Source organism: Ochotona princeps, chromosome 27 (genome assembly GCF_030435755.1).
Source record: "Ochotona princeps isolate mOchPri1 chromosome 27, mOchPri1.hap1, whole genome shotgun sequence".
Classification (NCBI taxonomy): Eukaryota; Metazoa; Chordata; class Mammalia; order Lagomorpha; family Ochotonidae; genus Ochotona; species Ochotona princeps.
In genome coordinates, this window is record NC_080858.1 from 7229495 (window position 1) to 7255861 (window position 26367).

The 26367-nt window shown below is 46.1% G+C and overlaps 1 protein-coding gene across 2 annotated transcripts; it reads left to right on the forward strand.

Annotated features, from left to right (window-relative positions):
* Window positions 1-215: 215 nt before the first annotated feature.
* Window positions 216-10277, forward strand: PTHLH (parathyroid hormone like hormone). 2 transcript variants are annotated; one of them, XM_058655852.1, is made up of 5 exons: window positions 216-399; window positions 725-748; window positions 937-1058; window positions 6192-6614; window positions 10139-10277. In XM_058655852.1, exons 3-5 carry the CDS (start codon window positions 958-960, stop codon window positions 10146-10148), a joined length of 534 nt encoding a protein of 177 aa, XP_058511835.1. In that variant the 5' UTR covers window positions 216-399; window positions 725-748; window positions 937-957; the 3' UTR covers window positions 10149-10277. The 2 variants fall into 2 exon arrangements, with proteins under 2 accessions (XP_058511835.1, XP_004592696.2); XM_004592639.3 differs by lacking the exon at window positions 725-748.
* The last annotated feature ends 16090 nt before the right edge of the window (window positions 10278-26367 follow it).

Sequence of the window (26367 nt, forward strand, 5' to 3'; positions counted from 1 at the left end):
CGCCCGCGGAGCAGTCCCAGCTTCGGGCTCCTGGTACGCTCACTCAGCAGTTGCGCGGGGCCCTATCGGAGCCGCCCCAGTGCCCCCGCCTCCCCCCCTCCAGCGCCCTCGCTCGCCCCGCGCGCGTTCCTCGGGCGCCACCTCTTTGCGACTCGTTCACTTCCCCGGCAGGTTTGCCCGCAAGCGTGTGAATCTTCTCCGGCTGGTCAGCCCTGCAGCTCGCCGCCAACCTGCCCCGTATGCCCGCCCGCCCGTGAAGCGGGGCGCGCCGCCCCTTCGCGCTGCCGGATCCCGCCCTCGCCGCCACCTGGCCCTCCTGATCGACGACACGCGCGCTTGGAACGCGTGCCTGGGGCGTGTGGAGTCAACTTTCCGGAAGCAGCCAGCCCACCAGAGGAGGTAGACGCACGGTTATGTATATATACGCGGGTCTCGCTGCAAGTGGCTGTGGAACTCAGGAGCCGGGTGCGCGAGGACGCGAACTTCGGCAGCGGGAAACTTGCTTTGCGCAGCAGGGGTCCGCCTGGCTCCACGCAAGCAAAGAACCCACTGCTGCCTGCACTCATTAGGCATTGCTATGGGAGACGTGTAGACAGCCCAGGCATCATTGATGCATATATAAAACATCTCGTTTTCGCTGTTATCTAAAAGGAAGCGCTTCTGATTTTTTTTTCTTTTTCGTCTCCCCCTTTTTTTTCGCCCTTGTGGTTTGGAAAAAGCACAGTTGGACTAGCTGATTCCTAAACAAGTAAGTCGGAGCGCGGCTCCAGGGAAAGTTTTGGGTTTTTTTTTTCTTTCTTTCTTCTTTCCTTTCTACTTTGCAACTTTGGAGATGCCCTGTGCAAGTGGCTATTGGGAGATGGGGCTGGGGAGGAAGCAGGGTGCGTGGGGAGATGGAGAGGCCCCACTGACCTCGGCCCCTCGCCTCTGTTGCAGGTCCCACGGCGACTGGACACGATGCTGCGCAAGTTGCTGCCGCAATGGAGCGTGGCTGTGTTCCTACTGAGCTACTCCGTGCCCTCCTGCGGACGCTCCGTGGAGGGGCTCGGCCGCCGCCAGTGAGTGTCGGTCCTCTTCGTGGCGCCCGCGGGCAGGGAGGCCAGGGCGGGAGACTGCCAGGCTCGGCGCTGCCGAGGGCTCTCGGTGGTCAGCCGGGCTTCTCGCCCTGTAGCCGGGAGGAGGAGGGAGAAGGGCCATCCAGCTACCTGCTGGGGGGAGGCTGGGGCTGGTGGCAGAGCTGGTGGTGCCTCCAGGGATGAGCAGGAACAGGGGACCAACCAGATATTCTGCAGAGCAACACAACGGTTGCTTGTGGGACCAGACGGGGTTTTGAAACTCGGAGGCTGGTGCGCCAAGTGTGCCTGTTGCATGTGAGTGGCGGTTTGTGTGTGAAAAAGCAGAGAGGTTTGCGTCTGATTTTACTATGAATGACATAATTTTAGGCATATCAAATGGGAGCCTATTACATAAGCAGGGCATATTATATAATGAAGTAGTGGCAGCTTGACCGTGGCGTCCTTCTAGCTGGAGGACCCCTCCGTACCTTGGAGGAAAGGCTGCAGTTACTGGAGGTGTGCACAGGCTCTGCCCTGGCCTCTGGAGTCCCAAGTCTGTGCTGTTGACCAAATGCTTGCAACTTGGCATTCGCTGTGTGGTGGTTTCTTTGAGGGAGAACTTTGTCTCGGCGAGCGCCTGTGCCTGTCTGAGAGGCTGGGAGTAGGAGCGCGGTGTCTAGGCTATCTTCCGATTCTGGCTGTGCGCTAACCTGTGGAACAGCATCCTTGAGTGAGCTGTAGGCTGCGGACCCAGTTTGTACAGGATGAGTAAATCGTAAAGTTCAAGTTCTGAGAGAAGTTGCACTCCCGAGGAGGAATGAGGGAGAACTTTTACATGAACAATTAAAAAAAAAAAGAAAGAAAAGCCCTGTCTCCTATTTACAATCAAGTTCATGGCACTTCCTTGTGAATTCCCGAGGGTGCACAAAAAGGCAACTGTTTTATGTGAGCCCTTGGTCTATTATTACTCGAGCAGAAAAATCCTTAAATGAAATTACTTGAGACATGTCTGAACCTTGGCACCCAAAGGAAAATCTATTATGAATCTCCTAAGGCAAATTGTGTACAACATTGCAGGGCAGATAAAGCGGCATTGTGCTTCCGGAGTGCACAGTTCTGCTGATGTGTTTCTGAAAATTGTCTTCAGACTTTTCGCTCATCTGGAAACTCGTGTTAAACGAGATTATTTAAAATCCAAATGTAAATATGGGAGAAGACCGAATTTTTAAAGGCACACTTAAATACTGTATTTATTTGACTAAGAAAGACTCTTGGAGGAGAGCCAATTTTTTCTTTCAAGTTGCTTAAGAAATACCTGTTTTCTCTTTTGAGAAACAGTAAATGAACCATGATAAAGTCAACAATTGGGGCACAGAAAGACTGTGAAGTCGTCCTAAAGGCTATTTTTAACTCTTTCTTTGTTGTAACCTTTGCAAAATACACATCAGAAAACCATGCAGCAGCCAGGGACTCTGTTATAGTTTTGTTTGTGGGTGAAATGTAATATTGTAGTGAAATACTCACACTCAGCAGATGGTTATAAAACTGCCACAAAACGCTCTCATAGCTAATGGCTAATAGATCCTCACATTACAACCAGGACTTTTCATGGAGACGGAAGTCATCAGTAGATGAAGATGTTTCATCAAATTATTACAGCCAAGTGGAGTTTAAAAAAAAAAGCAAACTCTTGTTTTTGTGTTGCTGCCAAATAGCAGTAAATTTTGTGTGCTAGACAAAACATCAGACTACTGTTACACTCAATCAAGCGTGCTTCTTGAAAGAGGTTTTAGCATATAATCAAGTCACAGTGTTCCATGGATTTTCACACCAAGCACTTGGGAAGAATAGGAGTTGTTCTGTTTTCTTGTCCATGCAGAGCTGACTTTGGAGGGAGGACGCTGCTTATTAAGGCATGCATAGGAGGCGGTTCTGCACTGGGAGGTTTGGGAACCTGCTCATCCAAACGGTGTGACTTCAGGGCGCCAGGGCTCCAACAAGGAGGAGACAGGAAGGAAGGCCCAGGGTGTTCTTGGGCAGATGACCTTGGCCTTTGGCAGGTGTCTGCTTTCAAAAGGGAACCCCAGCAGAGTCAGAAAGCCAAGCATCCCTAACGGATGGGCTCGGGAGCCAGACTGAGTCCCTGCCACTTAATGAAAAGCATAGCTTGGGCTTGAGTCATTTGGGTTGGAAGGGACTTGGGGGTGAGTCATCTTAACTCCAACACCCTAGCCCTGTCTCTTCCATGCACCACAGAACTTTCTTCTCAAATCAGGACTCCATCCTCCACGGCCTCTCCTTCCTGCCATCATGCCTTAGCTTTTCTGTCCCTTTCCCAAGCCCTCCCTGGAGGGCAATTTTGCTTTAAAAAGTAGACTATGTTGTCACTCAATTTTGTGCTGTATGAAGTCTTGTTGCTTTTTTTTTTAACCATAACCAAAGGAGACAGTAAAACCATACTTGTTTTCCATGTGAGAGCTTAGGCAGGTAATAAATGCCATGTGAACCATTGTGCCTTGTAATGTTTACAGATGTATTGAGTAACAGGCTATTACCAAGGCCATATTTACAACTTCAGTGTTTCGGGGTTATCTGCACTGAAAACCTCCTTAATGTGAATTCATGGCTCACCACTTCTGCCTGTCAAGTTTGGACATGCCAGTCATTTGCTCCCATGTCAGTTCATGTCTGATTTTGGAAACAGACGGCTTTGTGGACCTTATTCTTTGCTGGTGATACAGATATCATTACGTTCCTGCACTGTGAGGCAATTTCCCAATCAGGAAATTCGTTTCTCACGAGTCGACGGATCACGCACTGAAGCCCTAAGAAAGCGGTCTAGCTGCGTTTCCGGTTCAGCATGTCAGAAACCCTGTGTTTCTTAATAGATGAAGATTCCCCCTCCCGCCCCCCTCCCCCCCAAGAGGCAGAGGGAAATCTTTGAAGCTCAGGAGAGACCAGCTACTCGAAACTGGACAAAGCTGTGCCATGTCATGGGCTTTGGTGACGCAGAGGGAGAGGACAGTCCAGTACTTCCCATGAGAATCCTCCCAGACAGTGAGTGACTCAGTGCACAGGCTGGCCAAGGTGACAGGCATCTGTGCCAGTCTCAGGGGCATGAGCAATGGTGACTTGAGTGGAACAGACCAAGCCGTCTGTTCAGCTAGGGTGGGCTGTGTTACACATTGGGAGAGCCGTATCGAGGGGGACAGACTGTGTTAGGAGTCGAGGAAGAAATCACACACCTCCCCCACTGGCTAAGAATTTCGTCTTAATGTGACACTTTGCTAACTAATATTTATTAAATACTTAGTATATATGTCATTATATCAGTCTCCTTTCAAAAATACTATTCAAGGATATAAATATATAGTACCAAAGCCTCAAATGTGCAGATTATTAAAAGTTTTCAGAATATCAACTATGGCCACAGTCTTAAGTGCATGTAGTACCTTCCAGAAGGAAGCAAGACCCCTTCATGCCTCATTTAAGCCAGGCTCCTGTGAAATTCCTTTCCGTGAAATCATGTCTTTGAACATGATGCATGGCTTGAAGTCAGTGCACACATGAAAATACTAGAAGGAAACTGGCATCTTGCCTCGAATCCCGACCGGAGAAAAGGATGCTGTTTGCCTCTCTCGCACTCTTGTTCAACTCATCCCTTTCAGTGATGATATAACTTTAGCCATCCGAGATCCTTCTTTTGATGGGCAAAAGTAGACATTGGGTGTATGGGGAAGATACCGGCTGGTTCTGTTTCTGACCAGCCTGCCACTGCCATGGTGTGGAAGCTATGCCCTGCTTGCCATTTCCCCCTAACCGCCTACCCCCACCCCCAAGCCTGGGCTTTGGCTTCAGCAAAATAGTCAAGGAAGCTGAACCAAAAACAAACAAACAAACAAAAAAATCCTGATTCTAGAATCAACAGGTTTGGCCAGTTCTCGCTCTGTGCAGGAGAAAGAGTCATTTCATCTCTGCACCCCAATTTTTCCATGCATAAGATGAGGGTCATGGTGCAGAGGTGTTGGAGCAGTGGTGACTGCAGGGGCCACAAGGAGCTCAGAGATCACCGCCCCCAGCCAGGACGGAAGCCCGGGTTGGAGCGCAGATGACGAGCCCGCTTGGGGGTTCTGCCAAAGTCTACAGCAGGCAGGTTCCGACTGGCTCGCACATGGAATCCTCCAGTGTGCTTAGTCACGTGCACAGAGAACAATGAAGGAATACACGACTGGACAGCTAAGCCAGGAGCGTGGATGGAGCCTTACTTTGCTCCCACCGCATTTCTTGAGGGTGTAGCTATTTACCCCAGGAGATGGAACAAAAGGAGAGCAAACAGGGAACAGTGAGCTTGTCAAGGAGTCACAGTGAAATCCTGTGCAATCCCAAAGGAGAACTCAGCATGGAGCGCAATAGGAAAAACAAAGCCATCTCACAGAATGTAAGCTTACAAGGTAATTCACACTCCCAGGCCCACCCCACCGCTTTCTCAGGAAGTCTGTGTGAGCCAGGCCTCTCACCGCCTGCCTGTCACAGCTGCTCTTCCTCAGTGGGGCGAGTGCTCAGAGAGCTCACAGAAAATGTGTTTTACAGGAAAACTGTACCTGGATTTCAAAGTGGGTTTTTCCCCCATCAAAATAACCTCACCTTTTAGTTTTCGGTAGGTCTCCATGACCTTTTGCAAATGCTCTGCTCTAGGGCCTTGGCAGGCCAGAGAAGAGCGTGTTGCTTTCACGTCTGTTGCCAGTGTAATGGGCCCTCCTCTGCTGTGGCTGCTGCTGTAGCCTTCACTGTCAGGATTTTCCCCTGTGTGTGCAGGTGCACCCATGCGTGCGTACCTCCTCCTCGTGATGTCCCCAGTCGGGGTTCTGGATGTGTTCCCCCCAACAGAATTCTAAAAGTATAAAGAGAACCTCTGCGCCTTTTGTCTATCTCTGAGCCATGAGGGTAACAGAGCTTTGGAAAAGAGAAATCCTGAATCCGACGCCTTTGTTTCAGTCTCCTAGCCATCCGCCCTGCCCTTCCCTTATGTACCCACCCCTGCACAGCCAGCCTGTCAGCTTCCAGTGTTCTCTGGGTTCCACTCCATCAGTCTAATCGCCTCTCCCTCTCCTCCCCACCCCTATTGTCTCTTGGCAGCAAACGGGCTGTGTCTGAACATCAACTCCTGCATGACAAGGGCAAGTCCATCCAGGACCTGCGGCGGCGCTTCTTCCTGCACCACCTGATGGCAGAGATCCACACCGCCGAGATCAGAGCTACCTCCGAGGTCTCCCCGAACTCCAAGCCCGCAGCCAACACCAAGAACCACCCAGTCGGGTTCGGCTCTGACGACGAGGGCAGGTACCTCACTCAGGAAACCAACAAGGTGGAGCCCTACAAGGAGCCGCCCCTCAAGACGCCAGGGAAGAAAAAGAAAGGCAAGCCTGGGAAGCGCAAGGAGCAGGAGAAGAAGAAGCGGCGAACTCGCTCTGCCTGGCCACTCTCGGTGGGCACCGGGAGCGGGCTCGACGCCTACCAGGTGTCTGACATCTCCGAGCCAGAGCCTGAGCTCAGCTCATGGTAAGCGCCACCTGGTCCCCTGCCTGGGGCTCCCAGCTGCCTTGCAGCATCCCATTGGAAGCCTCCATGTGGCCTTGACTTACATAATCTAGAATGTTCCCTCCCCTCGACACTTCTGCATTTGACAGGATATTGTGTGCCTTGAACTAGTGTTGCTCTGCCTCGAACATCAACACACACAAGCCCACACATGTGCACACAAGCACACCCCCACAGAAGCCCACCTTCACATACACGTAAGCATGCTCACTGTCTCTCTCACACATACACACAAGCCCACAAACACACTAAACCTACACATGCACAAGCCCCCACTCTTACACACACAGAGTCCCTACACGTACACACACACACACACAAGCCCATACTTGTGGGTTCTGTGGCCCATTTCTCTGTCCCCATCTTCACACCCCCAACACCAACTCTTTCCTGTACTCTGAATAGCTGCTTTTGGAAGTGAAGCCTGTTGAACTAGGGAATGTCTTCCTCCAGTGTGGGAGATGTGTATTTAGTCCCTGTACTTGCACACTTGAGCAAACTTTCTTGATCATTTCAGACTTAGCCTCACTACAGGAGAGAATCGGGAAGGCTTCGATGTTATCTTCCAGCATTGCCAGACAGCATCTCCCCGTAAACAATTCGGAGCCATCCAACACTTTTTTTTAAATTTCATCCAACTAATTAAATTGTATTTTAATTGAAAGAAATTAGATTACTTTGAAACACACACTTTCAATTTGTGTAATTAAATTTCGCGCTGGTTTCTGCCAGATCATGAAAAAGAAAGGGTTTCGGAAACAAGCATCGGTTGGGGAGGAATCGCAGTCCCGTGCATCCATTTGTCCACAGGGAGTAGTTAGTGGTCCCAGGGCATGGCGGTGGGACTAGGGCAACCTTACCCATCTGTGGCTCCTTTAGCCTTAGCTCCTAGCTGCACAGGGAGGAGGAGCACTCCCAGAGCCTGGAGTCCAATGACACAGGTTCAAATCTTGGGTCTGGACTAACTCAAGCTCACCACCACCTCATGCAAGGGTATCAATCTTTTCAAGATTCACTTTCGTCTTCTGTGAAGTGTAGGTAATCACTACACCAACCTCACAGAGTCTGGAGAAGATTAAATAAGATTAGCTGGGTTAAGTGCCCATTATATACTAAACACTTGAAAGATATTGCTCTGATTATACCATCTCTTACCAGTGTGTGAGAGATGGGTGTTTCTGTGAGGCAAAGAGGTGGCACATAGAAACCTCATTTTATGAATTAGGAGATCAGGGTATTCTACAGTTAAAGGACCCTGAAGGCCTAGAGTATTCTGTTACCATCCCAGTCCTATATGCTGACTAATGCAGAAAAGATAACCAAGTGATGTTTCAAAGGAGAGCTTGAGCTTGCCATCATTTCTTTCTGTAAGTTGTCAAAGATGTCCTTAAACAGCATATAAAAAGTAATTATACTGGACAGGTGATACAGCTTCAGCAACCAGTGGGCTGTGACACTAGAGGAATCCTTAGCACAGTGGTTGACTTTTTCTGCAAATACCTAATGGGCCCGTAGGGAGTAACAATCCCTCCTCTACTCCTGGCCTGTGATACATATTCAATATGCTTTGAAGATGCAATTCTAGCTTTACATACTGGTATTTATATTGAATGCAGGGACTCTATTTTATCAAGCCTATTCATTGTTCCGCTGCCTATGCATTACAGTTCTAGAAACAGAAGAAGAAATAGGCCTCATGGATTTTATTCATTTACATTTTACGATGCTTTTGGACCTGTCTGGGGAATTAATGAAAATCAGCACTTGTTGCTTGCTGTGCCCACAGCAACTCCTCTGTTAAAGGAAGGCTTGGGAAAATTAGGCAGTGGCCTAATCAAGTCCAGAGCTGTGACTGAACGAAATAGGATGTCTCTGTCTTCACTCCTCCACCCCCTTAGTGACAGATGTTCATGGATAGAGCTGGTTGGCAGCCAGATGTGGGCCCCATCCGTGCTCATGCAGGTCCAGGGAAGAGCTAACTGACGAGGAGTGGTTCCCAGGGCACCCTGCAGGGCCATGCAAATGTCGCACTCCAAATAAAATCTCTTCAGATTTCTGGCTATCTTTCCTATGGTCTCTGTATAAATCTTTTGTGTGATCTCAGAGACCTGACAAGACAGATGTCAGGTGTGAAGTTTGTCATGGGAAGTGGTTCTGAAAAAATCAAGCCCTGACTTCAGTGTTAGTTTCCTCCCATACCCACTGGGGAATACAGAACTTTCTGGAAACAGCATTTTCGAATTTTTGATATTGAAAGTGAGATATCTAGATACCCCAGGACTTGTTAGTGACCAGTGACTTATTTCACCCTGACAATACTGATTTTGAGAACTGTGAAAAGCTTTCCGGTCCAAGCACTGTCGTACTCACACACATGCAATAAGCATACACACACTTTGTGTTTTAAGCCGGCTAATTTAACACATGCCTTTGTTTAAGGGAAGTTAGAAGGACAACACAGCAGCTGGACATCAGGAAAGAGAACGAAAATATCTCCTCCTTAAGCAGATCCTCAACATACTTTACATCCTCTCCTTGCCTGCCTTCTTACGTTCAATGCATTCAGTACGACTCAGTATAAAACAGTTCCTATAGGTTCAGCATACACCTTATGGAATTGTGATGTCATCACTGTGGCGTGACGGATAACATGCACCACGGCTGCTTACCAGCTGAAATTGTAATCTTAACATTTTCTTCTCAGTACAATTGTAGCCTTTTTTAGCATTCCAACCAAAACTATGGGTAAATAGGTCACTCCGGTTTTGTTTGTTTTTTTTTTTTTTTTGAGATGCACATAGCACCCCAAAGTTGTCAAGAATTTGCTTACTTGTAGTTCTCACACCATGTCAACTTTCAGTTACAACTCTGGCTATTGTTTTAGAAATACATTTCCTTTGAAATACACCAGACAGAAACTTTCACAAATTCTTCTTAAAAGGCAGTCCATACAGTGTTTAGAGAGACTCGAAAGTTTCAATCCCAAGTGCATCCTAAAACTAAGATCATGCTCCTGTTTTAAAATCAGTGTATTCCTGGTTATTCTCTCACTGAAAATAGGCTTTCTTATTGTCTCATATAAGATCCGTTCAAAACACCAGGAAAGCAAGAGCAAATAATCCTCAGGTTTTTTTGCCCTAAACACTGAAATGCAGAGATGGTTGCATTCGTGACTGTGTGGGGTCAGCCAGACATGCTCGAACATTCACCCAGCATCCCTTACTCTTCCAAACCCATCACAGCCCATTGTGCTAACGAAAGAGTGGCACCTAAATGAGCACCTACACACCAGAGCCTGACCACTTCATGGAGTCCTAGCTAGCCAGCTGAGCCGCTGGCACCTCCAACGGGAGCTCCTTACAACAGTCTCCCCTCTGAGTCTCCTTCCACTGTGATTGGAGGCTAATTCACGTGTTGATTTCATGTGTTCATGTGTAAGGAAAACTAACCTGTCTTCGCCTCTTCCTGTTTTTCTTTTTTTGCAGGAGGCATTGAAATCTTCAGCAAAGATCTTCTAAGGACGTATTACAAACTTCTGTAATAGTGAACATATGGAAAGTATTAGAAATATTTATTGTCTGTAAATACTGTAAATGCATTGGAATAAAACTGTCTCCCGGTGGCTCCAGGAAACTGCACATTGGTCATTGTGAATATTTTTCCCAAGGCTAATCCAATTATTATTATCGCATTTACCATAATTTATTTTGTCAACTGATGTATTTATTTTGTAAACGTATCTTGGTGCTGCTGAATTTCTATATTTTTTGTAACATAATGCACTTTAGATATACATATCAAGTATGTTGATAAATGACACAATAAAGTGTCTCTATTTTGTGGTTGATTTTAATGAATGCCTAAATATAATTACCCAAACTGATTTTCCTCTGTGCTTGTAAAAATAGCAGTATTTTAAATTTGTAAAAATGTCTAATAAAATATAATCTAATGACATCATAACTCAGAAGGTGAATTCTTTGAGATCCCTCATAGAAAGAACACTATATAGTCCTTTTTAACTCTGAATATAATTTCAAGTATAATGTGTTTACATTGGTACATATTCCAACATTTCTACATTAGCATCTAGTTAAAAACCACTTAAAATGCACTTTGTCCAATTCTCCCGTTCAAATCGAAAGAATGGTTCAAGTTTCTAGACATCATTTTTTAAATACATTGAATTTGAAGTGAAGACAGGGGAGGGTGGAAAAGAAGCGGAGAGAAGTCAGGAGGAAGGATTAAAGAAGCTTAGTCCAAAGGATTGGCCAGAGATGAGAAAGAGAGAGGGGAAGGTCAGGGACTTGAAGGCCTGGTAGCTGTGACCAATGTAAAGTTTAACTTGGGAGGTCTGGGAAGGAGAATGAGAAGCATAAAGGAGCTATTGGAATATTCTGGCTGCTCGGTTTTCCTTCAGGGAAAAAAGGACAGCCTCAGGACTGGAAGACAGATGACCACTCCCAAAGCCTGCAGAACTCAGGTGGGAGCCTGATCACAAACACAACAGGACCAAAGGCATCCGAACCTCTTTGCCACTTTCAATATCCTGCCACCTGCTCTCCATTCTGTGCCCAGATAAAAACATATATACACACACATTTCCTCCCATATAATTTTTCTTCAATTATCTTCAGCTTGGGACATAAGAGTTTTAAAAAGTATAGCTCTGAATTAACCAAGTGCATATTCAGAAAGTATTCCATGTGTACCCTGTGTCCTGCTCAAGTCATTTGGCCCTAGGGAAGGTGCATAAGCAGTGAAATGACACAACTGCCTTTAAGATTCTTTCACTCCAGCTGGCAGGTCTCTCTCTCTCTCTCTCTCTCTCTCTCTCTCACACACACACACACACAAAATACACACATGCCACATTTGAGACAGAATGACCCAACTGTCTATGGCTCCATTTTGAAGAGAAAGAAAGAAGTAACAGATTGGTGTAGCTCAGCTGAGGTAGAATTAGACTTCTGGAAGCAGCATGCTAAGACCAAACCTGCTCAAACTTTCACTTCACCCACATTTTTTAGCGGGAAGCTTAAAGCTGAGTAAGCAGGAAACAAAGACTTCTTATTAGTTTCATGTCTGAGCTCGTTGAAGATGCTCCATCCCCAAGGAAGAGTCCCAGGTTTAAGGCCAGCACACCACCCTTGCACAAAGCTGGGAGTTAACAATGTCTTGAAAACAGATGTAACCACGTTTGGCAAAACTGTCTGAAACACTACATCTGAAGACTGCACCAAATCCTAATAAGCTGTGAATAGGAACAACATGTTTTTAAACATGAGCTTGCTAAGTGCTGGATTATTAAGGCGAAGAAGCGCCTCTTGAATTTTTCCTCCCACATGCAAGGCATCTCAGGTTTTCCTTCATACTTATGCCCATTCCTGAAAGGCAGGGAGCCCTGGGCCTCAGGACTCCCAAGTCTTACAAAACCCCTTCAGCACATCCTGAATTCCCTAGTGGGGTTAATTACAAAACCATGAGATCAGGAATGAAGTGGCAGGATGAAGGCTGCAAAACGTTTTGGGGAAAATGCCATATTTTTAATGAAAAAAAAAAAAGCCTGAAATGCATCATTTCAGGTAATAGGTGTTTAAATGTAAATAAACTCACAAATTACAGTCTAAGTGAACACAGCTGATCCTTAACTTGTGTTTATAAAGCAGTAACAATTTCAAGCAAGGCAAGTTGGACTAAGTGTTCTGGAATTAAGATAAAACTTCACCTGCAAACATATCATTACCTTTCTCAAATTCTCTTCGGAAAGCTGGTATTCGATGTAATGCCTCATATATAATACTGAAGTGTGAAAGTCTGTCCTTGTTCCCTGGGTTTTCTTAGCTATCCCTCTGCGACCAAGTGCATTTTCAAGCATGTTCTTACAGCAACCACTAAGATATTCAGCACTGCACTAAGTTATGACCCAAAATCAGTGTTGACATTATTGGTCCTGAAAATATTTAAAGTCAATATTGGCATCTCCCTACCTCATCACAAAAAAATTTATTTGGAACATAGGCTCCCATCAATCCGAGAAATATGGAAAAGAATCAGATTTTCTCTGGAAAGAGTGTAACTGCACATGTCCTTCATGAAAAATTTTAATTTTTTAAATCCATTGAATGCAGTCATTTTAATACACTCTAGAGTGGACCCGGCAGGAAAAATACAGCATTACTTCAATTTCACAGTCAGTTCATTGAACAAGTAGAGCCACGCACCATATAATGACACTGGGTTCAACAATGGATCCCACCTTGGTTTGCGGAAGTGTGCTCCACGATGTCTGTACAAGGAAGAAACTGCCTAATGACACATATCACAGAACATTGCTCCATTGTTGAGGGATGCCCAATCGTACTGAAACACAGCTTAGGAGGCACCAAAGTGTGCTTACAGACGTCAAGAGACTCACATCATCACCCAGTGCTGACTTTGGGAGAATTCAACGTTTCATTCTAAGAAATTCTCCCATTTATCTGCTAATGTTCCCCCTTTGACCACCAAGTCCATGCATAGAGAACCAGCCACAGACAGAACAATGCCCACGGAGTTTATTTTCTCTAAACAGTTCGTGCTTTCAGTGAGAGTTCTAAGTAGAAAAGGTTCCTACCAGGGAGGGCCATCACTCCATCCACATAAATGGTAAAAGACATTCCAAGCACAAATGCGTGTTCTGCGCTGTGTTGAATAACCGTGAAGGCAATACAAGGCTATGATGAAAGAGTACCTTCAAGAGTTAGCAAAATGCAGCTGTCTGGTGAACTATTCCCAAAGACCCCAGCACCGGCCACTTCATGAGAGTGATGAAGCTGGCAGGACTGAAGATTCCCCAGATCAAAGATAACAGTTTGATCGCTTTTGCTCCCGTGAGTCCTGGGGTCCACTCCATTAGAAAATCTGTCTTCCTTCCACTTTGCCAAAGTCACTTCCCTAATTATCTTGAGAACTTCTGAAAGACAGGTGACCTTGTCTTATTCAGTGCCTACCATCCAGCATCAGTGCACAGCAGGTGTTCAACAAATAATTACTTGAACACAACACAAAAGTGTTCTCCATGCTGGGTGGATCAACAGAGGGCAAAGCTAAACAAGAAACAGTCCTGCTGGAGATGGGAGCCGGAGCAGTTTCAGGACACGGCTGAGCCAGGCGAGGCCCTTGTCTCCTACCCAGAGCAGGAAGGCTAGAGAATCATGGTGCTGAGCAACCAGCTCCCACCAGGCTTCCCTTTGTTCAGAAGCCTCTGGGCTCCCAGGACCTTTTGCCTTCCTGTAGGTAGAAAAAGCAAGGGTTTGTGTTGAATATACAGTGAGCTCCCAGAGGAAGGGAGGAGAATTTAAAATATCAGGTTTTCTTCTATGAATACGCTGTACAGAATTCACCCACAGGGACCAGCTGTGCACAAGAGGCACGCAGCGACTTTGGCAGAAGATGAATGTACAGTCGCCAGCCAGAGCGACCTGGCATCGGGATGAGAACATACACATCTCTGTCTTCATTCTTCATTCACTCCTATTTACAAGTGCAACCTGTTGGGGAGACACCGTCCAATCACATTGGAGCTAAACCCCGAAACACCCCCCCACCAAAGAGTTTCCTTACATTCTCCTCTCAACATGCACAAATGTACAAACTGGGAAAAACACAAAACCTGCCCCCTTTTCTCTGAAAAATGGGTTGTTTTGATGGTGACTCCTACTGCCTGCCAGAGATACATGTCTTGGGGGTGTGAGAAGCCAAATACTCATTTATCTTCCGATTGTGTCAGGTAACTGACTGATGGGCGCAGCTCATGGAGCCATCGTTGAAGAACAACTGGGAAGTGGCCCTGCTGAGGCTTCTTGTTCTGCGACAAGAAACGCCAAGCAATTGCAGACGGTGCTGCATTAAAGTTGGTAATTCAGGGCCCGGCGGCGTGGCCTAGCGGCTAAAAGTCCTCGCCTTGAAAGCCCCGGGATCCCATATGGGCGCCGGTTCTAATCCTGGCAGCTCCACTTCCCATTCAGCTCCCTGCTTGTGGCCTGGGAAAGCAGTTGAGGACGGCCCATTGCTTTGGCACCCTGCACCCGCGTGGGAGACCTGGAAGAGGTTCCTGGTTCCCGGCATCGGATTGGCGCGCACCACCCCGTTGCGGCTCACTTGGGGAGTGAATCATCGGATGGAAGATCTTCCTCTCTGTCTCTCCTCCTCTCTGTATATCCGTCTTTCCAATAATAATAAAATCTTTAAAAAAAAAAAAAAGTTGGTAATTCAAGGTCAGCCTCCTTGTCATTTATCACAACTTTCACCAGAAGCCTTGAGCCAACAGAGAAGTCAGACGTATCCTAAAGAGGTGTATTGTGGCTACTGATGGACAAACGAAGCCGGAGGCAGAATGGGTTCCCTGAGGGAGAAAATTGTTTTCTTCAGGTGACACCATAAAAAAAAAACCTTAATTACTACATTCCACAAGAATTGGAAATCATGTTTCGAACAATGCTGTTATCACAACTGCTGTGTCAGAAAGAGCAAGCTAGCATTACACCAAGCCAACACACATCACAGCTAGTATCTGCTGTTCCTCCTGAACTTAAGTCTCTCTTACCCTATGCCCACGTGCCCTCTAAGAGGTGACTTCCTCCACGCACTCCATCAGGAGGATGTCTTTGTCCCTATGTCACAGATGAAGCAAATACGCATGAAGCAGATCAGATAGCTTGTCCCAGACCACAGTTTTAAGTGACAAAGATGAGATGCAAAAGGAGCCTAGATGAGGGTATTTGTGCACATTCCATCTCAGAAGGCCTAGTCTGGGTCCTGGGTACTCCATGTCTAATTCCAGCTTCCTGTGACTGTGTGCCCTGGGAGGTTCAAGTCCTTGGGTGCTGCCACCCACCTTGGGAGACTCAGATGAAGCTCCTGACTTCTCCTGGCTTCAGCGTGATCCAGGCATGGCAGAGATGGCCATCTGTAGAGTGAACCAGCACGTAAGAGATCTCTTTCTCTCTTTGTCTCTCTGTCTTTCCCTAAATACGCACGCCCTCTTCAGAATCTGCACTCTGGGAATCGGGGCTTCCAAGAGTCAGAGTGAGCTTGCAGTCAGCAGGAACACCTTTTGGATGAACCACACTTGTCTCCTTTGCAGCAGGTTCTGGGAATTCCTGTTTCTGAAAGCATTCTGGTTTGCTCCATTCCTCAACTTCCCTGGGAGGGTGCGATTTTACCAACTTCTGTCCTCCCGAGCATCTTCTAAAGCTGTTACAGCCTTGGATTCCACAAAGCTTGTAACATGTACGTGTTCTCTCTTCTGCGCGCACACACACACACACACAAACCCCACACACAGCCTGGAGCCCAGGTGTTTGCATAGCCCCATGAATGAGCAGCTGTTGCCGGAGAGGGAGGGTGGCATGGGAGGGCAGAAGCGTGCTGGCAGGCGGGTGGATAAACGTGTACAGAGAGCCACTTTCTGTGAGGAGGCTGAACCATATTTAAAATGGGACCACCTTGGAGATGAAACCCTTTCCCTCCTGTCACCTCTCAACCTGCTCCAAAACTCCCAGATTCAGTTTTTCCAGGTCTGTGCTCCCTCCCCTGTTCCCCGGGGATGCTGATTTTTCTCTCTGAACACTGGGCTGCTGCCGGGCCATTTCCCTTCTTCTGCCGCAGTCCAAGGCATGTAGGACTGCATTATTTCCCCCAGCCCACAGTGGTGCATGCCACACACCTGCCCCTCAAGGCTCTGCCCACCACGGCACCAGCAGCTAGGGTGCAGCCTCACTTACTTCAGCGGATTTTCATCTCAGCCTCAACTGTGGGTAACATTCCCAGGGAACTTTAAAACGTTCATGAGAATGAATTCCTACGTTTGTGTTGGTGCAAAGCATTTTGGAAAGCCATGCCCTGGAGGGAGGTGGTCTTTGAAAAGTCTATGAAAAGGAGGAATCAAGATGGTGGAATAGGGTAAGGACATGTTTAAACGGACAGAAAAACATTTAATCAGGATGAAGCAGAGAGGACACATTCCAGGCAATAGGAAAGGACAGAACAATAGCAGAGGGGTACCTGGAGACTGACAGACACAGGAAAGCAGCAAAAACAATGGTGTGGTGTTGTGGTGACTGATACTCCAGCAGCATTCAGCTAACAGGCGATCTGAACTCCACCAGCAGCTGGAACTCCACCAGCAACCAAGTGGGAAGGGATTTTCACTGGGAGCTTGGGAGGTAAACCCAGACAAAGAACTATCCATTCTGCTGGTCCGTTTGATTTGACCAGGAGCAGAGACAGAGCAGCAGATCCCAGATGGACAGTGCGAGAACAGGGTGGATTTCACAGCCCGGTCAGCCCCCTAGAGCTGAATTGGGTGCCATTTTGTGTAAGGAGGCAAAGGCAAGGGAAAGGACTGAGTATACGCTGAGCTGCGAGTGAACTCATTTCTGACTCAGTGAACTGCAGCAACTTGGCATTCTACAGGTTCCACCCAAGACAGGTCTGGGTATCCCTCAGATCTGACAGAGCAGATTAAGAACTCTAGTAGTGGTACATCAGGCGCCATTTTGTACACTGTGGCAATAACTTTAGGACTTCAGGGGACAACAGCGAACTGCGCATGTGCTGAGCTCACGAGAACTCACTGAGTTTCATGGATTGCACTGGTCCCGCAGGAAAACAATACCAACTGTGGCGTCGTACTGGCCAAAATAGGTCCGTGTGGCACCCAGACCTAACCTCCAACAGATTCTGACAAGATCAGCGCCACCAACAACCTAACTATATAGGACACCTGGTGTCTCTCTAATCCTGGGACCTGCTCCAACCGGAAGTGGGAGAAAGGTTGCAGAGACAACAGTGCAGCCTCAGCACGGTATCACAGGAGGTGGAGAGTGGTGAGCCAGGAGCTGGGGCTGTGGAGACCACAGTGAAAGTCTAACATAAGAACCCAGACCTGGAACTCGCTGGAGGTTGTGGCACAAGTGGTTGCAAGCAAAAAGTTGTGTACCAACCGCAACAAGTAAAATCACATTGTAGACCTGTGGGTGACACAGCTTAGAAACCTGCCCCAAGGAGAAGACTCTGCTAACCAGAAGTACAATGATTAACAGCAAAACAAGAGACAAAGGCACAATGAATATTACCGAAAACTCCCCTGCAAAGGAGCAAAACCCTATGCCAACCTCAGAGTTAACTGAGGAAGACATCGAGAAAATGGGGGACACAGAATTCATAAAACTCATTTTAAAGCTTCTGATCAAAAATGAGAAGCACATGGAAGAGTTCAAAGAATTTAAGGAAGCAATAAAGCAAATCAAGGCTGATATATCAGAAATTAAGAACACAGTAGAGCAAATTAAGAGTACAATGGAAAGTCTCCAAAATAGAATGAAGCAAGCAGAAGAAAGAATCTCAGAATTGGAAGATATTTCCTGTCACCAGGGGGAAGCAAACAAACGCTGGAAGCAGAGCTGGATCAGGCCAAAAAAAGTATTCAAGAATTGAAAGACACTATTAAGAGGCCAAATATAAGGGTTATGGGAGTCCCAGAAGGTGCAGAAAGAGAAGCTGAGTTTGCAAATGTATTTAATGAAATGATAAAGGAGAATTTCCCTAATCTAGAGAAAGAATTGGGAAACAACATCCAGGAGGGGCACAGAACTCCCAACAGGCTTGATCAAAAGCGATCTTCACCAAGACACATGATCATCAAGCTCTCTTCAATTGAACATAAGGAAAAGATCCTGAAATGTGCACGTGAAAAAAATCAATTGACATATAAAGGACTGCCAATTAAACTCACAGGAGCTCTCTCATAGGAAACTCTACAGGCAAGAAGAGAATGGAGTGACATATTCCAGATTCTAAAAGAAAAAAAAATTGTCAGCCTAGGATAACATATCCAGCAAAGCTTTCTTTTGTTTTTGAAAATGAAATAAAAGTCTTCCACAGTAAAGAAAAGTTAAAAGAATTTGCCTCTTCCAAACCTGCCCTACAAATGACACTTCAAGATGTTCTCTTGACAGAGAAGAGGAATAGCACCAAACAAAACCAAAGGCAAATGGGAAGAACATCCCAGTAAAATGATAACAGAAGACTAAACCAATGAACAACCCATTCCTAAAATGAAAGGATCAAAGTACCATACATACATATTAAATTCTGAATGTAAATGGCTTAAGCTCAATCAAACGTCATGGATTAGTAGACTGGATTAAAAAAAAACAAAACCCATCTATTTATTGTCTAGAAGAGACACACTTCACCAACAAAAATCAGCGGAAACTATATCGTATAGGTTTTGTTGTTTTCTGTTAGTTTCATCTCTACAAAACACTTTCTTCTGAATAAATCATTCAATGACTCATAGATCATACAGTAGCATCATTTTCTGCAAGAAGGTTCTTGATTTTCATTTCTTCAGCTACACATTAATCATTTAGTAGCATGTTATTTAACTTCATGGTGTTGTTAATTTCTTTTTTCTCCATGATGTTGATTTTGTATCATGACTTTTCATTTACGGGGATGTATAGTAGCTGTATAATGGAGACTGTCATATCTAGTAATATGTCATTTAACTTCATGGCATTGCAAATTTCTATTTTTCTTTCTATTGTTGATTTTGTATTATGACTTTTCATTTAAGGGGATGTACAGTAGCTGTGAAATGGAGACTAACATCCAGATGTGAGGATGCAGTGTGGTATGCATTTCTACTTCCAGACAAAGATGGACTTACAATGAAACTGTTTACTCTATCTTGACAATAGGATGCTGGACTCTCTGCCATTGTCCATGCCTGCAATGATGGACATATGACTGAGTATGAAGAACTATTTGTTAGTAATGATATAGAGGAACTAGGTGGGGAGGAGGGAATTGGGGAGGGGATAAGGGAAATGCCAGGAGCCTAAGGAACTGTATCATAAAATGATAATAATAATAATAATATGTTAAAAAAAGTCTATAAAAAAACACATCCTAGGAAAAAGTGTGAGATTTTTTCAGAATTTTTTTACACGAACAATGAGTTTATTTCTGATTGCCATAATTTCAATTTTAAGTTATAAGTAAGGAAGAAGAGGGTTGTGCTGAAATCAGCTTGAGATGGGAGGGGGGGGAATGTCTTCTGTCATAGAAAGGTGTTTTAGAGGAAATGGGCCACTGGCAACAGGAGAGGAGGGCTGTCAGGATGCTGCTGGAGTTGGTGGGGCCAGGACTTGGTTTTGAAAGTACCCTCTGCTAAAGCCACCTGAATTGTCCTCAGAGGGCACTGCCACAGTCTGAAACTGTCACAGTGGGTTCTCCTAGCATTCGTGTGGGCAGTCAGGAGGGCTGTGCTTGGGACACCCATATCCCATGTCAGAGCACTCGATTCAAGTTCTGCCTCCCCTGCATCCAATCTAGCTCTCCAAGAATGGGCCTGGAGGCTGCAATTGATGACCCAAGTACTTGGGTCCCTGCCACCCACTTGTGAGATACAGTTGGAGCCAAGTTTTCGGATACTGGCTGGCTCCACATTACTGACTCACCATGGAGGAATGAAAACAGTCATTTTTACCTTTCAGGACACTAAAAGGCTATGACCCTGAGGCTGGCTAGTTATATTATTGCTCTTTGTTCTACAATTTCTAAGAATCATGGTGACACACCTGCTCAAGCAATGAAGGCTGCACTGTGGACAAAAGGCAGGTTAAATTCCAGCTGTTCCTGGGACTACTAGTGTGCTGTCAGTCTGATTCTCTCTTGAAACCCTATCTGCTATGATGTCAAAATCAAGAGGCAATTGGGGTGGAAAATAAATGTCAAACTGGAATAACGGGTGGACATTCGGGGCAGCAGCCTACGTCGCTGTTCAGGATACCTGCAGTCCCTGTCCAAGTGCCTCAGTGATGTCCCAACCATTCTATTTCTGATCCAGCTGCCTACTGATGAGTATGGTCGGAGGCAGCTAGTGGTGGCTCAAGGACTTGGACCCTGCCACTCACATGGGAGACCTGCATGGGGTTCCATGCTCCTGGTGTCAGCCTGCTCAACTCTGGCTGCTGGAAGTGTCTGGGGAGAAAACCAGTAGGTGCTCACTCCCTGCCTTGCAAATACAACAAAAAACAAATACAATTTAAAACATTTTAGCAAGCAGATAAACTGCAGGCTACTTGCTTTCCAAGGTCTGAGGCTGGGCTTGTAGTTTACATTTGCTTCACGTTGAATGTACAGTTATTCACTTTTTTTCTCATCTTGCTCCCTATACATTCATAGCTCCTACTGAGCTGATCTTTTTCTTTGAGAGCTGACCCTTGGTCTAGTATCTTGTCTCATTAGCTCATTGTTTGGAGGCAGTGCTCATTCACTGGCACTGGGAGTTGCATTTACTTGCATTCAACACAGAATGTAGGTTAATGCAATCCCAGTTTTGATCCTGTTTTACTGTCTATTGTGTTTTCATTAAAACTGTGGTTATGATGATGTTTGGTCATGATCAAGTTCACTGTAGTCATAATGCAACAACAACAAAAATTCTTCATGTTTGTTTTGTGTTATTGTAGCCAACCACCACAGAAATATTACAAGGGGTTTTCAAGAGTTCACAGAAAACACATACTATGAAAAAAAACCTGCATGGATTTCAAAATTTTGTGGGCCAAAATAAACTGATTTTTCAATTCAATTTTTTGATGCATTATTTTTAAGCAGGGAATTGTCAACTTTACTGACTCATTCATTTTGATTTGGAAAGCAAGGAGGCAGAGATATAAACAGGGACTGAAAGATCATTGATCCATTGGCTTATCCTCCAAATACTGGAACAGCTAGAAGAGCGAAGGTCAGACCAGGCTAAAGCTGGGCGATCGGAACTCAATCCAGGACTCCCATGTGGGGAGCATGGGCCCAAGCACTTGAGCCATTACCTGTTGCCTCCCAGGATGCACACCAGCAGGAAGCCAGAATCAGGAGCTGAGCCCAATCACAAAGCAACACAAGAACCATTGCATCAACACCCTGCCCCTAATACCACTGCATCAACAACCTGCCCCATAACTTCACTCATTATGAGCACTTTGAAACCCTCTCGTATTTACACAGTAACCGACTAACCTTGAGTCAACATAACAAATAATCAAAACATCCAAGATTCTCAGATTTTACATACATGCAATTTATTTCATAGTAAAGGCGAGCCCTTACTGCTGGCTGAGAACGAGGGGCCCCAGAAGTGGTTCTGGGCTGTCTGCAAGCCACACAAAGGCAGGCAGACATCGCATGGTTCCTGAGGCAGTACAAACACCAAGTGCCCTCTTCAGCATCCTTCTCGTAGTCACTCAGTCAACACCTCCCACAGGTAAGACTCACATGACTCAGCCACAATTGAGGCTGCAGACCCTAATAAGGGAATCAATGGATTACTCGCTACAACCGAATTTTGTTAAGCTTTCTGCGGGTGCCACCTGGGATTAGAATGGGAATCACTTTTTCAAATACTGCATCCCTTGTTGAGAGAGCACATGTTGTTTGTCTAGTGGTGCTTTCAGTTGAAAACTACACTACTAGAATTGAAAGGAAATCATTTCAATGATCAGATTCTGCTGTGCTGGAGAAATCTGATAACTGTATGACATGTAGGTGGCTGATAGAAAAGCCCATGCCTTCAGTCTAGTTCCAGCTCCAGCCCTCTGTATTTTCCTCCAGACAGTTTTTAAACTGTGAGTGGTTTCTCTATGCCCTGACTGACTATAAGCTCCATAGCCAACTCTATTTTGCATTCTACCACCAGAACATGACATAACCCAGACAATACTGTGTGTCCTGTGACAATCTGCTGAAAGCTACCCACATGCTGCCTACAGATCCTAAGTGCCCTGTGTGAATCAGCTTTTCATCATGACAGTGAGACAAGTGGGGTAGGAAGGGACAGATACACATTCAACTCTCAGTTTGGGAGGCTCAAAGTCCAAACAGCTTGACAGGGACTCCAGCCAAGGCCACACGGCAGAGGGTGGAGCAAATGAGGTGGGATCGGATAAGACGGGACCCAGACAGAGATGCTGGGCCCAAACTCAGGCTGTAATAATCACCTTTCTGGACAACCTCCTTCCAAAGTCACACCCCAGAGACCCTCCACTGGGATCCCAGCTCCTGCAGTTTCCACTCACTCCCAGATAATGCCGCCAAGGGACCAAGGCTGGAACACAGAAGCCTTTAACATCAAAAGCCCAGCACGCCTTCAAAGCAAGGATCTTAACAACTTTACCTCTTTTACTTACATCAACACAGTACATGAGGATTCGCGTATGATATGAACTCACAGAGTACCAGAATAATAGTAACTGTGACTATTGCTCCTCTTGGCTTTCACACAGGGAAGTCTGGCAAACTACTTAGCCGATCATGGGCATAACCATTTGTGAAGCATCATCCACGCATCCACTCATCCGACGAGCACAGTGTGCGGGTGCGTTTTCCAGCAGGTTCTATATTTTCTGGTTCCGTCCCTCACTCCCAGGAGGCTGGAGTTTCTAAAGCGGTTGCTTCCCTTCCTGTTTCCCTTGTGCATCATCCTGGCCATATCCTCTGATGACCCAGAGCCTTCCATGTATTTCCTCTCACCCTGAGCCAAACACACATTTCCAAGTGTCTCACAGGCCTCTCCCAGCTCGCCCCACCTTCTCCCACTGTTTTCGTCTTCTGCCCTAACCTTGCCTTCACCTTCCACACCAACTAAATTTATTGTCATGTGGATCCTTCCACTGGTTCTTCCTCTCTTGGCTGCACGCCTTTCTCAATTTTTTCCATATCTATGAAACAACAACCAAAACCACAACTTTCTCCTCTTTAAATCACAGCTCAAGGCCCAACTGCTCCAAGAAGTTTTTCCCACCCATCTCCAATCCATCAGCTCATCACTGACCCAGACTTCTACCGCAACATAACCTTGAAACGACTGGATTTATAAGCCTGGTGTGGCTGCCATCCAACCGCTGGCTTACGTCAGTACTGAAGGCTGCATCTCAGGACTAATTAGCGTTAAGTGTGGGAAGACTAAAAGAAATACTCAATTGTCAATAAGTCGGCACTGTAAAATACAGCATTTTCGAGTAGAGACAATTGAGTAGACTGCATCGAGTTCATTGGCATATTCCCTGCCTCCTCCCACAATGGAGGTCACAACAGCACAAAACTTGCAAACACGATGAACAGTAAGTGAACATCAGAACCAGGACAAACAGACAGAAGAATAGAACAGGACCACGGAGAAGGTTACAAAGTAAATAAGCCATACAGTTCTCACTGCTATGAAAGCTGAGACACCCATTTGGCTCTGATCTTCTTGGCACTAAAATTACCAATCTATTTTTTAACTCAACATTTGAAGAAAATATATCCTATTTGAATGATGCAAAAGTTACTAGTGTTTTCATGCAGTTTTGTGTGAAACGGAATCTCCTCAAAAATGATGTAAAGGCTGGTTTCCCATGAACGGTTGGCAAAGCTTTGAAAAATCCTGTAGAAAAGAATTTGACTGTGTCTAATCAAAACCCAGTACCTCCAAGATAAGTTGAACCACATCCCCTTCTTGGTTGCAAGGTGTCTGCCAACACCCTGTAGACACAGCTTCCAAAGCAGTTCACTCGGAGTTGAAGCAGGGTGTCAGTTCTTTGACCAGGCCGGGGACACACAGGCGTTCAGGACACAGGGGCACTTCCCACATGGAAAACCAAATGATGAAAAACCTGTGCATGATTTCAACGTTCCTTGCCCTCCAAGGACAAGAACCTTTTCATCTCATTTTGCCTTGGATATTTTGAAGTCTCCTCACATACTTCTATGATTTCTCCATGGGCTTGAGACACCTCATTATACAAACCAACAACAGCATAAAAGATACCTACGCCGTGGAGCTCCAGATTCCACGCCACTCACTGAGTGATGTGCAGGTGGTAGCGGGCACCTCAGGCATCCCCAGGAACAGCCACAGCAATGGCTCCAACAGCATCTAGTGACTGAGCCCACACAGGTGCCATGCCACCTCCTCCAGGCCCACTTCTATTTACTCACTGAACCTTCCTGACGGCTCAGTACATCTCCTTCTACCCAAGAGGAAATGGAAGACAAGACTGACGAGTGCACTTGCTGCTAGGATGCAGCCAAGCAGCGAAGCAAGTCCCAGCACAGCTGGCTCTAAGGTCTATGTATTCGACCACTGCTGTGCGCTGCTGGACTCTGCTCAGCAAGGCACCGTCGAGGAAGACTCTCCCTGGGGTGGAGGCATTTGAACAGAAGTCTAAGGGAGCTAGGCAAGTGGAACTCCCAAGAAACAGCATTTCAAACTGAAGGAATGCCCAGCCCAGGTTCCGAGGTATGACCATGCATGGTGCTCAGGGACTAAGATGACAGAGTCCTTTCTCTCCACATTGTGTCTATGGGTCATGTGCCCACTGTCTCGGCTTCTCCAGCTCACCTATTATTCTCTCACTCCAGAACACCTGCTCTTCACACTTCTCCATCTTCCCTACTCCCCGTGGCTTTGCCTTCACCTGGCTAGGTCACAGCACCACAACTTCTCCCCCGACCTTAGCCACAGTCAGACTCACAGTTTCTTCTGGGTTCCTCCTGACAGCCAGCATTTAGAGGTCCCTCGCTGTGAATCAGGATTATGCTAGCAACTTGCCCTGCATATCACACTATTGCCCAACACAAGTAGTGTTGTTGGTTCCTCCACTTCCCTGACAGGCAATTCTTCCAAGGCTAAGGTCCCAATAATGCTGAATCACTTTTTGTTGTTGTTGTTGTATTACATATTTTTAAAAATTTTTATCTGTATTATGATTTTTCTTAATTTTATGGTACAGTTGCATAGGATCTGGGATTTCCCTACCTTGTCCCCAAATACTCCCCCACCCACAACTGATTTTCCCCATATTATTACAATAGTATGGTCCATAAAAAGTCATAAGTCCATCAGTCTGTTATTTAAGTCTGTCCTGACATTGCTGGTACAGACAATGCTATAGTCCAGCATCCTACTGTCAAGATATATCCAACAGTTTCATTGAGAGTCCTTCAATGATTTGGAAATAGAGAGGCATACTGCATCGTATGTGATAGTCTCCATTACACCATCACTTTACTTTGCCTCAAACAAGAAGCCATGAAACAAATTCAACAACAGGAACGAAGTGAGCATGTAGGTGCCAATAATGCTAAACCCCTCTTTTTTTAAAAAAGTTTCTTTTTATTTGAAATGCAGAGCTTCAGAGAGAAGGAGAGACAGAAATCTTCTATCTGGTTCATTCCCCCAAATGGCTGCAATGACGAGAGGGAGCTGAGCGAGCTGAGCAGAAGCCAGGAGCTTCTTCCAGGTCTTCCACATGGCTGCAGGGGCCTAGGCACTCGGATCATTTTGCACAGCTATTCCAGGCACATTAGTAGGGAGCTGAACTGGAAGTGGGGCAGCTGGGATCTGAATTGCCACCCACAGGTTCGCTGTACCACTGCACTGGCCACCGAACCTGTCTGAAGCATTCTGCCGTACTGGCTGTATGGCTACTACACATTATTCTGCACTTGTGACTATCACACAAGGAGCCCCTTGAGGCAAGACTATAGCCTGGTCCTCCATCTGGAACAGCAGCTGCCCCGGGAGCTGAGTCAAACTGTGCTGACAAAGGAGCTGGACACAGTGGCCCTCCAAATGCTTGCAGTGTCCCCGATTGCAGGGACACTGAGCCTGGATGGG

Coding starts and splice junctions, on each gene's coding strand:
- PTHLH (XM_058655852.1), top strand. CDS start 958: ATGCTGCGCAAGTTGCTGCCGCAATGGAGCGTGGCTGTGTTCCTACTG. Junction 1,059..6,191: donor GAGGGGCTCGGCCGCCGCCA/GTGAGTGTCGGT, acceptor GTCTCTTGGCAG/CAAACGGGCTGTGTCTGAAC.